Source organism: Malaclemys terrapin, chromosome 10 (genome assembly GCF_027887155.1).
Source record: "Malaclemys terrapin pileata isolate rMalTer1 chromosome 10, rMalTer1.hap1, whole genome shotgun sequence".
NCBI classification, from domain to species: domain Eukaryota; kingdom Metazoa; phylum Chordata; order Testudines; family Emydidae; genus Malaclemys; species Malaclemys terrapin.
The window spans coordinates 56,040,745-56,057,700 of NC_071514.1; the positions used below are offsets into that span (position 1 = coordinate 56,040,745).

The window sequence follows — 16,956 nt, forward strand, 5'->3', positions numbered from 1 at the left end:
CAGATGCATGGAATGGAAAATACAGTAGGCAGGTATAAATACACAGCACATGAAACTGAGTTGTGTCTCCAGCATTCTTAACAGCCTCATTAAGTTCTTTTAAAATTGGCTTTGATAGTGACTGGTGTATAAGGCTTTCTGCATGTTGATGCAGTCCAGAGGCATGGTGTTTTGGAGCCTTTTCATAAAGGTTGTCAGTATTGGCTTAGCTCAGGGGTGGCCACCCTGTGGCTCCGGAGCCGCATTCGGCTCTTCAGAGGTTAATATTTGGCTCCTTACCTAGGCACTGATTCTGGGGCTGGAGCTATGGATGCTAACTTTCCAATGTGCTGGGGGGTGCTCACTGCTCAACCCCCGCTCTGCCTCAAGCCTGCCCCCACTCCATTCCTTCCCCTGAACCTTGCATGCCCTCGCTCCTCCCCTTTTCCCCCATAGCCTCCTGCATAGGCGCTGATTGGTGGGGGCTGCCGGAAGGCACTGGGGAGCAGATGGGGGGCTGCTGACATATTACTGTGGCTCTTTGGCAATGTACATTGGTAAATTCTGGCTCCTTCTCAGGCTCAGGTTGGCCACCCCTGGCTTAGCTGATCAGTCTGGCAAACCAGGCTCCTCCACTTTTACTATATAAATCCATGATATGCCCACATCTTGAATATTGCATGCAGTTCTGGTCACCTCATCTCAAAAAAGATATATTGGAATTGGAAAAGGTACAGAGAAGGGCAACAAAAATGATTAGGAGTATGGAACAGATTTCATATGAGGAGAGAGTAAAAAGACTGGGACTTTTCAGCTTGGAAAAGAGACGGTTAAGAGGGGATATGATAGAGGCTTATAAAATCTTGACTGGTGTGGAAAAAATGAATAAGGAAGTGTTATTTACCCCTTCACTTAACCCAAGAACCAGGGGTCACCCAATGAAATTAATAGGTAGCAAGTTTAAAACAAACAAAAGGAACTATTTCTTCACACAACGCACAGTCACCTGTGGAACTTTTTGCCGGGGATGTTGTGAAGACCAAAATTACAACAGGGTTCAAAAAAGAACTAGATAAGTTCATGGAGGTTAGGTCCATCAATGGCTATTAGCCAGGATCGGCAGGGATGTAACACTATGCTCTGAGTGTCCCTAGCCTCTGTTTGTCAGAAGCTGGGAGTGGACGATGGGATGGATCACTCGATGATTCCCTATTCTGTTCATTCACTCTCAAGCACCTGGAATAGTCAATGTCAGAAGATAGGATACTGGGATAGATGGACCATTGATCTGACCCCCTATGGCTGTTCTTACATAAAAATAATAATAAAAAAGTTTAGTACAGAAACTCCCCAAGATAATGACCTCTTGAGATAGTGATGATGTGAGATAATGACCTTGGCAAATAATGCATTTTAAAAATCTTGGCCTACTAGGAAATGTATATTTATATAAGTTTCCCAGTCACAAATCTAGCATTCTGGAGAAAAGTCACTAAAACATAGTCCAAAGCTCTGGCTGCTGTTGTTTGTCGTGCCACCGTTCACTCTACCGCTCCATCCCCATGGCCCTGCACTGTCATCTGCTGCCACCTGCCACTGTGACCTCTGCGAGTTGGTCTCTCGAGGTTCCACCCAGCTCTGAGTGACTTCAGCTCTCAGTGGGGGAACCTCACTGCTAGTGCAGGCTGGGCTGTCTCTTCCACAGAAACACTGTCCCACAGCAGGTCTAAGCACTTAGATCTGATTATCAGTGATTTCAGCTCTAGTGGTCACTTAACAACCCAAAAGACTCTCTATGAAGCCTAATCAGCTCTATCTCTAAACAGGAGAGAGGGGCAGGTCAAATAGTATCTGTGACTCTTAGGTAGCGCCCACACCACCAAGCAAAACACCTGTGACCCATCCTCTTCACTAGGATATGGCATCCAAACCTCTTGCTTAGGGAGTGCAGTTCAGTTGAGGGTGACCAGTGCTTAATTTGTAACGAAAGAGGTGCTGGGGCTCAAGCAAGTTTGTTACTTTCATAACTGATGTGACAAGCCCAGAGGTCCCAGGGCTATGAACTGCCAAGCCTAGAGGTGCTGTGACTCAGCCCTGGCAAGCCCTAGCACAAATTAAGCACTGAGGGAGACCCCCTCATTCAGCCTGGCTAAGTACAGTTCTGCTGCCCTTTACTCATACAATAATGATAACAACATTTCATGACCTCCACATTTAATACGTAAGTGATTTGTAACCCAACACCAGCCAAAATTGATAACTTGGGCAGCACAGCTCTGTCTGCTGGATACCCAGTCACAGTAGGTGTGTTCATGTAAATACAGTCTGGTCCTGAAGCCTTTACATCCACCCCGGCTCATCACTAGCTGTCAGGAGAGAGCTCATTCAGACCTCACTTATAAATAATAATTTGAAATTATTAGGTAGGCCAATATAGCCGAAACAAATGTGCCGACATTGTCATAAATAACAGCTGTATGAGGAAGCTAGTCTTTGTTCATACTTTTCAAACCCTTTATGCTTTCTCAGGTACAAGTATTTTCTCATATACTGTATATGCTTTTAAAGTGTGTATTAATGTTTCAATTTCAATTCAAATTTCCAGCCAACGACTAAATTGGCAACACTGCATGTAACTGGGGAGGTGTTGGGGAAATTCAGGGGGTTGTACGCCCCCTTGGGTGGGGTCTAGGGAAATCCCTGGCTGCGGGTTTCTTAAGGAGACTATTAAATTGAGCACAGCAGACTATTCCGATATGAAGGAAAGATAGGAGGAGTAAGACTCGAATGATCTGAAAATCAAAAAGGATTCTTACAAAAAGGGGCAACAGGGACAAATTGCTAAGGAGGAGTACGGAAGTATACTAAGCAGTGGTGTTGTAGCTGTGTGGGTTCCAGTATGTTAAATGGTCCCTCGAAATATGTGTTAACTACTCATGCTAAACCATCTGTTCCACCTTGTATTTAGCTGTGGTACTCTGAGTACGTTTCCCAGACCTGAAGAACTCGGTGTAAGCTTGAAATATTGTCTCTCTTTCCGAAGTTGGACCAGTAAAAGATATTACTTGACCCACCTTAACTCTCTCTCTACAAAAGAATAGCATAGAGGTAAAAACAAAATCAGGCTAAGGCACAAAAGGAATCACACCAAGCAAGGGACATAAAAGACAACAAGAAGAGCAGGGGTTCTCAAACTGGGGGTCAGGACCCCTCGGGGTCGTGAGGTTATTATATGGGGGGTCATGAGCTGTCAGCCTGTACCCCAAACCCCAGTTTGCATTCAGCATTTATAATGGTGTTAAATATATAAAAAAGTGTTTTTAATTTATAAGGGGGGTGGGGTTTCACATTCAGAGGCTTGCTATATGAAAGGGGTCACCAGTACAAAAGTTTGAGAACCACTGAAGAAGAGTTTATTTAAATACATTCGGAGCAAGAGAAAGACAAAGGAAAGTGTAGATTTGCTGCTTAGCGAAAAAGAAGAGCTAATGTGACATCAAGAAGGCTGAGGTGTTTAATACCTATACTGCTTAAGTCTTCACTAAAAAGGCTAATGGAGACCCAGATACCAAACACAGAAAAGGCTAATATTCTGTGGTGTATTAACAGGAATGTTGTATGTATGTAGGTAATTGTCCTGCTCTGCTCAACACTGGGGAGGCCACAGCTGGAGTAGAGTCCAGTTCTGGGTCCACACTTTAGGAAAGATGTGGACAAATTGGCAAGAGTCCAGAAGGGAGCAACAAAAATGATAAAAGGTTTAGAAAACCTGACCTGTGAGGAAAAGTTAACAAACTGGGCATATTTAATCTTGAGAAAAGAAGACTGAGAGAAGACCTGATAACAGTCTTCAAATATGTTAAGGACTCTTATAAAGAGGATGGTAGGACAAGAAATAATGGGCTTAATCTGCAGCAAGGAAGATTTAGGTTAGATATTAGGAAACACTTTGAACTAGTTAAGCCAGTGGTTCCCAATCTTTTTGTGGCCAGTAGCACATTAATGTTTTCAGAAGAGTGTGGCGGGCGTCAACAATTTTTCAAGGCTTATTTTGTATTTGTACATTAAATAATACGGAAAACATGATATTTAATATTACATAATATATGAATCAAGAGAGAAGCTGAAGAGAAGCCACGAGGATAGAGAACACCGGCGCCCACAGCCCCGAGGATAGAGAACACCGGCGCCCACAGCCCCGGAGTTCTCTGTCCCCGGCAGGCGCGGGGCCCCGGCTTCTCTCCCCTGCTGGGCACTAGGCGGGTGCACATAAATGCCCTGGCAGGCGCCACGGTGCCCGTGGGCACTGCGTTGGGGACCACTGAGTTAAGTTCTGGGATAATCTGTCAAAGGACATTGTGGAATCCCCATCATTGGAGGTTTTTAAAAGCAGGTTGAACAAGTGTCTGTCAGGGATTATCTAGATTTACTTGGTGCTGCCACTGTGCAGAGTGCTGAACTTGATGATTTCTCAAGGGCCTTCCACCCCTCCATTTCTATGATTCCATACATTGTATGTTTTAAAGCTGCAGGTAGGAGGGCTAGAAACCAACTTTGTTATTATTTGTATTGCAGTAGTGCCTAGGAATCCCAGTTTTGGAGCAGCCCCTGTTGTGCTAGGCACCCAACAGACAGAACAAAAAGACAGTAGTTCCCCTATAAAAATGGGGATAATGATACTGACCTCCTTTGTAAGATCCTTTGGGATTTATCTACTGATAAAAAGAATTATATAAGAGCTAGATATTATTTAGTATTTAAATGAAAGATGAGGTTCTCGCTTAATCACATGCCTCCAGGAACTGGGACTTCAAGAAAAATATCGAATATTGTGAGACTCACGATAAAATTTTAAGAGTTGGCAACACCAGGATTTCAAAAGTTTGATGGGAGAAAGATCCAGCAAAATGTCCATTCGCAAAAGTTAAACACTCTTTTTTTTGTTTTCTCACTTGAATAGATTATCTTTATCCAAAGGGTTCCCAGAAGCCAGTGCAATGAGCATCTGATCTATTCACACAGTTGAATGTAGCGTGGAGAAGCACATATGATGAGTTATATGTTCTAGTAGACTTAGTTCAATTTCCATTCCCTCCTTTCCCAGTTACTCATAATTCTAAAGCAATTCCTTTTTGGGCTGACATTTTGAGTGCCTGGTTTTAATATTCGATCTAAATGTAAAACCTTTAAAAGTATAGTCATTTCACCTCTACCCTGATCTGATGCACAGTGTCATTGTGGCCGAAGACAAAAGTTCCCTATGACCTACCCTCAGTCTGCTACTGTAGAATGCTGCTAGTTCATGTTCAAGATCTGTCTGAGGTAGAAGAAGCCTTCTGATTGCTTTATTCTTTCCGCCAAAGGGTAATGATGGACAGTTGCTTCCTTTTATAGATTCACAGATTCTAATGTCAGAAGGATTTGTGATAAGTTAGTCTGACCTCACGTATAACACAGGCCAGAGATCTTCCCCAAAATAATTCCTAGAGCAGATCTTCTAGAAAATCATCCAACCTTGATTTAAAAATTGTCAGGGATGGAGAATCCACTATGGCTCTTGGTAACTTGTTCCAATGGTAATTATCCCCACCGTCAGAAATTTACCTTATTCCAGTCTGTTTGTCTAGCTTCAACTTCTAGTATTGGATCGTGTTATACTTTTCTCTACTAGATTTAAGAGCTTATTATTAAATATTTGGTCCTCATGCAGGTACTTATAGACTGTAATCAAGTCATGCCTTAACCCTTCTCTTTGTTAAACTCCAGGAGCTCAGTCTGTTTAGTTTATCACCATAAGACATCTTTTTCTAATCCTTTAATCCAGGGGTCGTCAACCTTTCAGCATTGGTGTGCCGAGTCTTCATTTATACACTCTAATTTAAGGCTTCGTGTGCCAGTAATACATTTTAACGTTTTTTTAGAAGGTCTCTCTATAAGTTTATAATATATAACCAAACTACTGTTTATATGTAAAGTAAACAAGGTTTTCAAAATGTTTCAGAAGCTTTATTTAAAATTAAATTAAAATGCAGATTTTATCAGTTTAGTGTGATCCGTGCCCTTGCTTTTCTTTGCCGAGTTTTCCAATATCTGGCATGTATCTGGATACTTTAAGCTAAACACAGGCTTCTGAGCGATCACTTGTTAACCGGCTCCGAGAGGGACAGAGGACAGATTTCATGTGTGAAAATACCTGTTCACACAGGTATGTGGATCCAAAAGCGGAAAGCATTGCAAACACAACTTTCTTCAAACAGTTAAATTTCACTGGCAGGGACGTCCAGCAGGTCAGAATAGAGACTCCATGATCTCTCTCGGTAGCTTCATGTGCGCTCCGCAGATCCACAAACTTTGATGTCCGCAATTCTGAGCTTTTTAACTGAATGAGCTGCATTTCGAAATCTTCAACACCCATCCACTGAAATACAGACAAATCCAAGTTGCTTTCATTGAACTTTTCAGGTTTAATTAGGAAAGAAAGCATTGGGCCAAATCGCTGGAAATCTTGAAATCTGTCAGAAAATTCTGATTTCAGTTCTTGCATATACATTCCAATCTCATCGACACTGACAGTGCAACGTGTCGATAGCTCTTTTATGAGTTGGAAGTAGCAGAAAGTAGAAGTTTGAATATCCCAGGAAAAAACTGCTAGTTTCACAACAAATGCTTTCCTGGACCTTTATGAAGCCTGAACAGTTTGCCCTGGAGACACAGGTTGAGTTCGTTTAGGTGAGCGGTGATATCAGTTAGAAACATGAGCTTACACAGCCATTTGTCATCATAATGTTCAGGGTAGTTTTGTTCTTTTTCTGACAAAAAGGCCTTGATTGCATCAAAACAGTTTACAAAGCGCACCAAAACCTTGCCACGACTTAGCCACCGAATGTTGCTGTGAAGTGGGATGTCGTTATAAGCACTGTCCATCTCTTCTAGCAGTGCTTGAAATTGTCTGTGAGTCAAAGAAGATAGAGCAACAAGGAAATTCACAATTCGCACCACTGTATTCATCACATTATTAAGCTCTGAATTAGAAATTTTAGCACACAGGTTTTCTTGATGAATGAGACAGTGAAATTTGACTGTTGGATGGGCAATTTGATCTTGTAGTAACTTTACAAATCCCTTCTGTTTTCTGACCATGGCAGGAGCACCATCTGTTGTCACACAAAATATTTTTCTGGTGTCTTCAAAATGGTTTACAAAACTTACCAGTATATCGTCCCCCTTTGTTGTGCTATGCAGGGGTTTTAGGCAACAAAGTTCCTCTCGGATTTCATCGGAAGCACAGTCTCTTGCAACAGCTGCCAAACGTGGAACGTCGTTTATTATCCACGCTCTCATCAACTGCAACACTAAACACTACTGTGTCTTTCAATGCAGTTGTCTGCTTTTTCCTTAATGTTTTCTGCCATTTCACTTATGCATCTCTCAACTGTTCTGGCAGAGACAGGCAGTTCTTTTATTCTAGATATGATTGTATCTTTATTTGGCAAATCATTGAACAAAATCTCCGAACTGCTGAGAAAAACTTTTTATATATTTCCCCATCTGTAAACGGCTTTCCGTTTTTTGCAATGCACTGTGCAATCTTGTAACTTCCTTCTGTAGCTTGATTTTTTACTTACACTTAACCTTTTAAAAACACTGCTTTGCTTCTCATAGGCTGCTACTGCCTTTTTGATTGATTCAGTCTTGTCTGCTTCGTCAAGAAATGTTTTTTATTTTTCATGCTTCGTTTCAAAATGTCGTTGAACACTCGATGTGCGACAAACAACACTTCCATAACAGAAAGCACAAATAGCATGGTCCTTCTTTTCAATAAATCCAAATGCGTCTGTCCAAGCAGGCTGAAATGATCGGACATCTAGCTTCACTTTCTTAGGAGCTGCCATTTTGTCAAATGTTCCCTTCAACTCTCAGTGGCGAAAAAAATGGCAATAGAAGGCAGGCACAAGGTTAAACGCAGTGTGGTCTGATATAAGCAATTTTAAGATGGGGTGCTGAGCTGCACCCTCTCTTGCCTTGTGTGCAACCCTCACTGTCCCAGGCTGGGGACAGTGGGCCACAGTGGAGAGGCTGCAGAACACTGATCCAAGGCCAGGAGCAGAGCCCAGGGTGGCCTGCTGGGACTCCAGGCCAGAAAGCAGGCTGAGCAAGGCTGGAGATCCTGACCTGGCTGGCAGGAGGTCAGCGTCTGGAACCCCAGATCGGCAGCTGAGGTGAGTGGAGCTTGCGGCTGGTAGGGCTGAGCAGGGCTGGAGGCCTGGACCCTGTCTGGCAGGGGGCCTGCACAAAGTGAGTGGGGCTGTGGCAGGGGGGACCCCAGCTGGCAAGGGGCCAGCAGCCAGAACCCCCAGAGCAGCTCCTAAGCAGCTCAGCCTGCCTGCCCCTCTGGGGTTTCAGCTGCTGGCTCCTGCCAGCCAGGGTCTCAGCCTGCTGCCAGCCTGGGGTTCCTTCCCCCAGGCCAGCAGCGGGTTCTGAGTGGGACCGGCGGTGGGACCCTGGCTGGCAGGAGCCGGCGGCGGAAAGCCCCAGAGTGGCGGCGGGCTGAGCGTGCCGTAGGTTGCCAACCCCTGCTTTAATCATTCTATGGCTCTTCTCTGAACCCTCTCCAATTTATCAACATCCTTCTTGAACTGTGGACACAAGAACTGGATGCAGTATTCCAGCAACAGTTGCACTAGTGCGAAATACAGAGGTAAAATGACCTCTCTACTCCTACTCAAGATTTCTCTGTTTTTGCATCCCAGGATTGTATTAGGCCTTTCGGCCACAGTGTTGCACTGGGAGCTCATGTTCGGCTGATTATCCGCCATGATCCCCAAATCTTTTTCAGAATCAGTGTTTCTCAGGGTAGAGTCCCCCATCCTGTAAGTATGGCCTATAGTCTTTGTTCCTAGATGTATATGTTTACATTTAGCTGCATTAAAACTCATAATTTGCTTGCATCTAGTTTAGCAAACGATCCAGATTGCTCTGTATCTGTGATCTGTCCTCTTAATTATTTACCACTCCCCATTTTTTTGCATCATCTGCAAACTTCATCAGTAATAATTTTATGTTTTCTTCTAGATTGTTAATAAAAATGTTAAATAGCATAGGATCAAGACTTGATCCCTGTAGGTTCCCACTAGAAACACACCCTTCTTAAGAACACTCATTTATAGTGTTCCTTTTATGGGGGCTCAGCCTTGCCCTTAATTAACATCAGTTAGATCTTTAGGGAAGATTTTTCAACTCTCTAGGCTCAAATGCCATCAGTACACACAATGCCCAGCTCTGTGTTCTCCTTTTCACCCCAGCTGGACTGTTGTTTTGAAATTTCCTGGATGTAAAATGGCTGGCTTTAACTACCCCTAGGCAAGATCATGTGATGGATTTGGAAAATCTTGACAAAATCTATTCTATTTAGGCTGAAAATATGTGAGAGAGTCTCCAGTGGCTTCATATGTTCTGAGAATTCTTTGATTTCCTAAAGGCTATTATACCTTGGTCTAATTTCAGTTGGGTTTAGTATGTGGGTGCTGGGTGGTGGTGATAGTGGCCTGTGATATACAGGCGGTCAGACCGCAAAGCACCTAACAAGTAACAGATAGCAAATAAACCTTTAGTTAGTATCAAAAGGTCACATATTTTACCCTTGATCTTTGTGCTAACCTTCCAATGTCATCAAAGAGCATTTAACACCCCGTTGTAGGTGTTAAAATGTGATTTGCCAAGAGAGAAGATGTTTAAACCCTCTTTTGCATTATTTACCAAGATCAGCTGAAAGTTGTTTGAAAACTGTTTTTTTTTTTTTTTTTTTTTTTTTTTCCATTCTTGCTGATGGCATTAGATCTTTAGATTTCTTTCTCTGTGTAAGAGGACCCTCTGAAGGGCTAGTCAACTTGCTGGCTTGTGACATCAGAAACTATGATAATTACACCTGAGCAATAGTAAGGGAAAGGAGTTAATCAAACTTTTAAAAGTTTGATTGTTTGCTGACTACACCTCTACCTCGATATAACGCTGTCCTCGGGAGCCAAAAAATCTTACCGCGTTATAGGTGAAACCGCGTTATATCGAACTTGCTTTGATCCACCAGAGTGCGCAGCCCCGCCCCCTCCGGAGCACTGCTTTACCGCGTTATATCCGAATTCATGTTGGGTCGCGTTATATCGGGGTAGAGGTGTATCTATTTAATTCATATTTCTGCCAGATACTTGGGAAATCAGTTCTCTTTGTGAAAGTTTCAGCACCCCTTCATCTTCAGTTGAAGGATGAGGACACTTCTGGTCCTGTTTCTCAGACTGTCTTGGAGCAAAAACAGAAGTCAAGGCTGGATGTTTCTAATATAAAAAAGGAGGGCTTTTGTTGTTGTTTTTAAAGAGAACACTTTTGGGCCTTCCTAGTACATCCTTTAGAAAAAGGCACAAACACACATTTCTTTTTGAAGGTCACTGTTAAGCAATTCGAAATTCTTTTTTTCCATTTGCTTCAGGTAAGCCAAGGAGCAGATATGCTGTGAATAGCACTAATGACAACACAGAAGACCAAGATGGAGACTCCAGGTAAGGAAATTTCCCCTCAACCAAAAGTTTTAAAATAAAGGAGGAGAATGGCCCATTCTCCTTTCTTGCACACTAGTTGAGTAGGCAAATCCTCTTGTACTGTATGAAAGGAGATCTGCAAAGAAAAACTCAGAACCGAGTTAATCTCAGACAGATGTGCTGGATGCACCTACTAATCAGGCACTTCTTGTGAGAGTCAGAGTGCTGCTGAAGGTGCTGGTTTTCGGGCAAGATGTAAATCAGACATTCTAACCTCTTCTGGTCATTAAAGAGCCCATGCCACTCTTTGAAAATAGGAGTGTTAATCCAGTTGCCTTGGTCAGATTTCAGTTCTACCTACCTGCATCTCCAGATGGGAGTTACAGTTGGATGCAGTGTTCTTCACTTGCTGCCTTAACTCTCATGTAGAATTGTGCGCAAATTAACTGGTGTGTTTCCCCAGAGGTAGCTGCAGTTTTTTGTTGGATGAAGTGATGTCTCATAAGGATACTGAAATTTAAACAATGTTTTTGGGATCCTTGGATGAAAAATGCTCTGGAGGTGCTGAGTGTCCCTGTGTATTATTCTGTTTAAATTGATCTTTTAAACATTCTTCTTACTTCATGCAGAGTCTCCTGCTTTGTTCTGGTTTGTGCATACCACAAAATTTATCACTCTGAGCTATCGCAGATGTTGGCAAAGTCCGCAGGTGTCCTGAGCTCACCCTTAGCTAAGTTGGTGTTCTCTGGGGCATGTTTTTTAAATCTTACGAAATAGTTAAACTCCTTACAATTGGAGTTACTGGAATATTGCGTTCAATTCTGGAATCCACTTCAAATGGATGTTGAAAAATTGGAGAATGTTCAGAAAAGAGCCACCAGAATGATGTGAAGTCTGGAAAACATGCCTTTCAAATACTTATAAGCTACATACATTGAGCTCCTTTGGTCATAGTGTAGAAGTACCTACATATGGAGAAGATTTTGGATAGTAGAGTTTCTTTAATCTAGCAGACCTGATGAAAGTGCTCTTTGTGTGCATATGCATCTGCATTCAAATGTGCAGAGGTGGCTTCATTTTAAACCTGCTAGCTGTGACAAAGTCCTTTTCTGAAATTACACTTGAGTCTAATTCTTCCTTTGCAAAAGTCCTTCTCTGGCTCCCAGAATAATCAGTATTTTTCACATTAATCACATTTTTTCACAACTTTCCTCTCACATGCTAATGGAAGGAAAGAGATAAACTCTTGTCTACAGCTGAAGAACTGATACAACGGCTAGACTGATCCCCATCTTCAGAAATGATAGCTCATAGCAACAAGTGACTTCTTCCATCAAATTACTGCACGTGCTGTTAATGTACAACATGTTATCAAATTGTTTCCTGAAATGCACTAACTTTACTTTCTTCAAATATAAAGTCATACAAATGCCTTCTGTTTTGCATTTTTGTCTTGAAATATGATGGCCGGACAGCTCCAGTTTTCAGATCTGTATCTTTCAATAGATTGTGACTCTGATTCTTCTTCTCTTTCCCCTTATGCCATAATCTGGAGTCAAGTCGTTGAGCAAGCATGCACTATCTTTGGCTGTCCATTGCAGCACTAAGATCCACCTGCTTAGGTCCCTAATCTTTGATGCGATCCATCCACCACTTCCTCAGCTTTCCACGGGGTTTGTTTACTACCATGCTGTCATCCCATTCGATCTTCGTCTGTTCCTCTTCATTCATCCTCTGCATGTGTCTGAACCAGGGAAGTCACGCTTCCTGGATTTTGTCAGCTATGTTAGACTTTGACTGCCATCCTAATGCTTTCATTTTGAAATCTGTCACTTTGTGTAACTCCTTTTATAGTGCAAAGACATCTTACCTTGAACAGCTGTAGGCATTGAATCTGCTGCCTCTTCACCACCCATGTTTCTGCACCATACAGCATTGCTGGGTGCACTATTGTTCTATAAAGTAGGGCTTTCAGTCTCAGAGGCATATGCTTGTTGTGCACAACACTTGTGTCTCAACAAACATTCAAGCTCACTCTTGAGGTACTTGAACTGGTCAATTTGTTTAGTCGTACTTCATTAATCTCTATATCCAGTTTCCCTGTGGCATCTCTACTGACCCACATGACCCTAATCTTACTCATGTTCATTTTTGTCCGATGCCTGCTTAGCTTGTCATACCACTGGTTTACTATTTTCCCTAAGTCACCTTTTAAGGATGCCCTTACTACTACATCATCTGCATATAGCAGTTTTTCATCTTTTCCCGTTGTCACCAGTTTTTGAACGGATAGTGTGAACATCTCAGATTGAACAGACTCAATGGAATAGACTACTGCTTTTTCTCAGTTAATTCTGTTCTTTTCAAAGTATATACTTTACATTTTCCTTTAAATGAAAAACCAGTGTGATACCTTTAATTGCACTCCAGTGAACATAACTCAGTTATAATCAAGCCCTTGAGCTGGGGAGAAAAATCAAATCTGCATTTAGCAGGAAACCTTTTAATTGGAGCATGAGACAAGTTGCCAATAGTTTATAGATCAGTACATAATACAATTGCTCCTAAAGTGGAAAGAGGATAGTATTTACTTCATTAGGTTTTAGCAGTAGCAATCCCCACTGTTAGCATTAGCTTTAGTAAGAGATTTCGTGAGGCTGTGAAGTACTTATGTGTTTGTGGTCACAAATTAGAATAACTTGATTTTGAAGATTAGATTTGCTTTGTAATTTTATTTACTGATGGCATTACTGCAGAGAGAGTTAAGGTGGTTTAGGTGTCTGAACTCTGTATTTCCATACCTTAACATAATTGGATTTTTAAAAAATTTAGACTTATCTCTTGAATTTCCTGGGTTTGTTAATGCTTGTTTTTGAGATAATTACAGCATTCTTGTGATGCTTTCACCCATAGTTACTGGTATATACTCTCAGCCTGAACTCTATTTTAATATTGTCTGGGTTTTCATCTCCTTTTCAGAAGCAACTGGAGTAGCAAAAATACTTGCATTGTATTGTTAGCTTCCTGATAGAAGGCGACTATCTAGTAGGATCAGCCATCTGTAAGAACAAACTTGGCCTGACAAACATATCTCCGCTTGCTTCCTCCTAGCCTTCCACTTTTCCCCTCCTACCCAAATAACCCAGTTAAAACACATCTCCTCTCCAAAATGTCTTACAAATATTAAATAATCATCACAACTGGTGGAGAATTGTATTGGCTCTTTTGCACAAATGGGAAAACTGAGGTACACAGGCCTTAAGTGACTTTCCCAAAGCCATAAGGTAAGGCTTGGTCTACACTTAAAAAGTTTTACTGTGGTTATGCCAATTGGGGAAGTGATTGTGTCTCTTCCCAGTCTCCCCCCAACATAGCTGTGATGGTAAAAGTGCTAATGTAGATGCACTTATATTGGTATAACCTATACTTAAGGCTAGTGATTTTAGGTTTTAATTGATAAAACACTCCGAGTTTATCTATATCTATATACAAATCAGTGTTTATTCAATAAATATTGCGAAAAGCCAGAAATGGTTTGCGTTGACTTCACCACTTTTCCAGTGCAGTTTGTTTATATAGGTGATGTCCCTGCTCCCTGGCTTTCATCTAAGGGCTTGTATAGATGGACCAATAATGCAGACTGCAGATTGCGATTTCTAAAACGTATTGTGCATTAGTTGATCTGAGTTGACCCTTCTGATGCATACTAAAATTTCCCTAGTGTGCTTTAACATAGTGTTGTTTGAAGCAATACTGTGTTAAAGCAGACTAGGATACAAACGTGCTACATGGTAAACCAGGGGTTCAACTACAAAGATCAAAGTAAAATACCGGTAAGTCATTTTTATACAGATCATAAAAATTAAAGTAGATCCTGTTTATACAAGAATTTTGGGAAGTACCCAAAAAAATCTTATTATGGTATCAGAGAGAGAGCTCTGGGGGGAAAAAACATTTTTGGGGCATCTACATAAAACTCAAATTGTTAAGAATAAACCCCCAAGAATGAAATGAATGAAAATCTGAAAAACAGGACCTCTGTTTATCCTATCTGGCATAAACTATACCGGTGTAAGCACTTTTATACCAATATAACTGTAGCAACACTCGGAAAGTTTTTGCCAGTTTAACCATGGTTAAACTGTCAAAAATTTAAGTGTAGAAAAAGCCTAAATTTCTGGCATAGTAGAATTCTGGGTACCAGACTGGGAGTCAGGAATTCCTTCCCAGCTGTTACCAAGCTGATTCAGTTGGGACAACCAGCACATTCAGGGATTGCTGTGTCAACAACAGGCTTTTGCACAAGTTGGCTCTCAAACCCTTGTAGCATTAAGCAACTACAGCAGCATGTTCCTTCGAGAGGGAAATCCTCAGCTGTCTGCTGAGCTGGGGAGTCTGATACAGATAAGGCAATGCTAGTGCTGTAGTACCAGGAAACCAGCACCCTCCCTCTCAGGTCCTCATACTCCTTTACCCTCCACCACATGGAGCACAGTCCTCTTGCCCCATACCTGCTGCTTCAGTCTTTGGTTCAATAGTGAGAGCTATAAAAACCCATGAGAATGTCTCCCCAGCTGTTGGGAGCATTCTCTCTATATCAAGGTTTTTCCAGTTGTCGGTCTCATGTATGTACCTTTTTGTTAATACACCTATTTTAACAGCTCAGAAACTTGTTAAAGTAAGACACTGCTGAAGAGTGTACTACTGAGCTGCGCTATAACAGTGCATTCTGGTGATGAGGCTATGTGGCAGGCCCTCCCCTCCTGATTGTAGGAACCAACTCCTATATGCACTCCCTTATTAGCATTTCCAGTGAGACTCTCTCACGTTCAGAAGTGCATATCTTTCCCTTCCCACTTCCTGACTGGCATCTGCTCCCCTCTGATAACTCCTCCATATACACTCTCTCTCACTCTTTTCTTTTGTTAAGCACCTACCTGGTACCCCTTACAGGTGTTCTTAGGGGCCTCCCTTCAGTGAAGCACCTGGCTTTCCATCCATCCTTTTAGACACCCATCCCATGATTCCACTTCTCCCTCCTTTGGTGACACTTCTCCCATTTGTAGGGTGCCCCTGGTTTTCTTTGCTGTAAAGTGTCCGGCAGGAGACTGACTTACCTTTCCAGTAGAATGAGTTGACATTTTGATTTCAGGTACAGCTTTTAACATGCATGGTATAAGGCAGCCATGGCTTTATCTGGCCAAATTTTCAATTGCACCATCCATCTTTGGAAACATTTTTATTCTTGAGAGAGAAGCATTTCTATTTGCTCTGTCCACTGGTATCTGGGAGCCAGTGCAGGAGCATCTGCTGCCATAGTGTACAAATAGCTGCAGTTGAGAGCAGAGTCAGTAAGTGCCTTCTTTTGTTCTCTGCATCAAATGGAGGGCCTCATGTCCTTTGCCACAAAACCTTTTTCAGCTTACTCATCTTAAGGCTTTGATTGCTGACTGGTCCTGGGTATGAAATAAGCCAGGGATGGAACTGGCTCTGCCACTGCTGTGAATCTGGCCTGTCTCATATGGGGAGATGTGCTTATTTGGGAATAGCAGCAGTTCCATGTGCAAGACCATCCAAGGGGCCACAAATGTGCATAAAATCCTCAGTGTCCTATGTCTCATCTCTAACCTCTGAGCTACACTGCCAGTGCCTTGCAAGTTGACAAGGAGGGTTTGTGCCATATGATGCTGTGAGCAACTTTAAACAACACAGATGGGTTCTTGTGAACACCAGTAACAATCTGCTCCAGGAAACGAAGTTAAGGAATCTCTTCCTCTGAAATCAGTGTTAGTTTTTCTGCAATTTCTAGGTAAGAATATGCTAGGTAAGCATTAATTATAAAATATGCACCAGCAGTGCCCTTACCATAGGCTTGCTTTTACTCTTGCATGTAGTTCTCTACTGTACAGAAGTTTAACCCTTAATAGTCCATCTTCATTTTTAATATTGTCACTTTTGTGTATCTTGTGTTACTTTGCCTGGTTTATTCTTTTGCTGTATTTTTTTTTGTTTTGTTTTTTGTTTTGTGTTTATGCCCATGTTCCCATTTCAGAGAGCAATGTCCTCTAACTGATGAGCAATTGGTTTCAGGGTAAGAGCAAACATTCTAAACAATCATCTGTCTAGAATGGCTTTCTTTTCTCACCATCCTTTAATTGTGCTTTGTTTCTGATTTCCATTTTACACTGAACACTGAGTTAATTTGAACTCTATATTAAATCACAGTGTCCGTAAGAAATGTATTGCCAAGGTTTCTTGCTAGGTGATTTGAAAAAGTCCTGCTAACACTACAGGAAGCACAAAAACGTATCGAGTGGGTGGACCCATACTGTCATTTCTATTGGTAAAGGAAAGTAAGTAATCCTGCAAGAATCCATGCCTGTGTCAATGAAGGTGCTGCAATGCCTCCAGAAAGCTCCATGGGAATTGGGTCTGGGGTCACGTATCA

General features: G+C 41.9%; 1 protein-coding gene across 6 annotated transcripts in view; it reads left to right on the plus strand.

Moving 5' to 3' along the window:
* The window catches only part of NPRL3 (NPR3 like, GATOR1 complex subunit), a 121,247-nt gene that overhangs the window by 2,594 nt on the left and 101,697 nt on the right, over positions 1-16,956 (plus strand). For 3 of the 6 annotated variants that reach the window (XM_054042203.1, XM_054042202.1, XM_054042206.1), the window contains exons 2-3: positions 10,460-10,529; positions 16,561-16,599. In XM_054042203.1, coding sequence (XP_053898178.1) covers positions 10,460-10,529; positions 16,561-16,599 — 109 coding nt within the window. Of the gene's footprint in view, positions 1-10,459; positions 10,530-16,155; positions 16,318-16,560; positions 16,600-16,956 lie in introns of those variants that run through there. The other 3 variants (XM_054042204.1, XM_054042207.1, XM_054042205.1) reach the window with 2 other exon arrangements.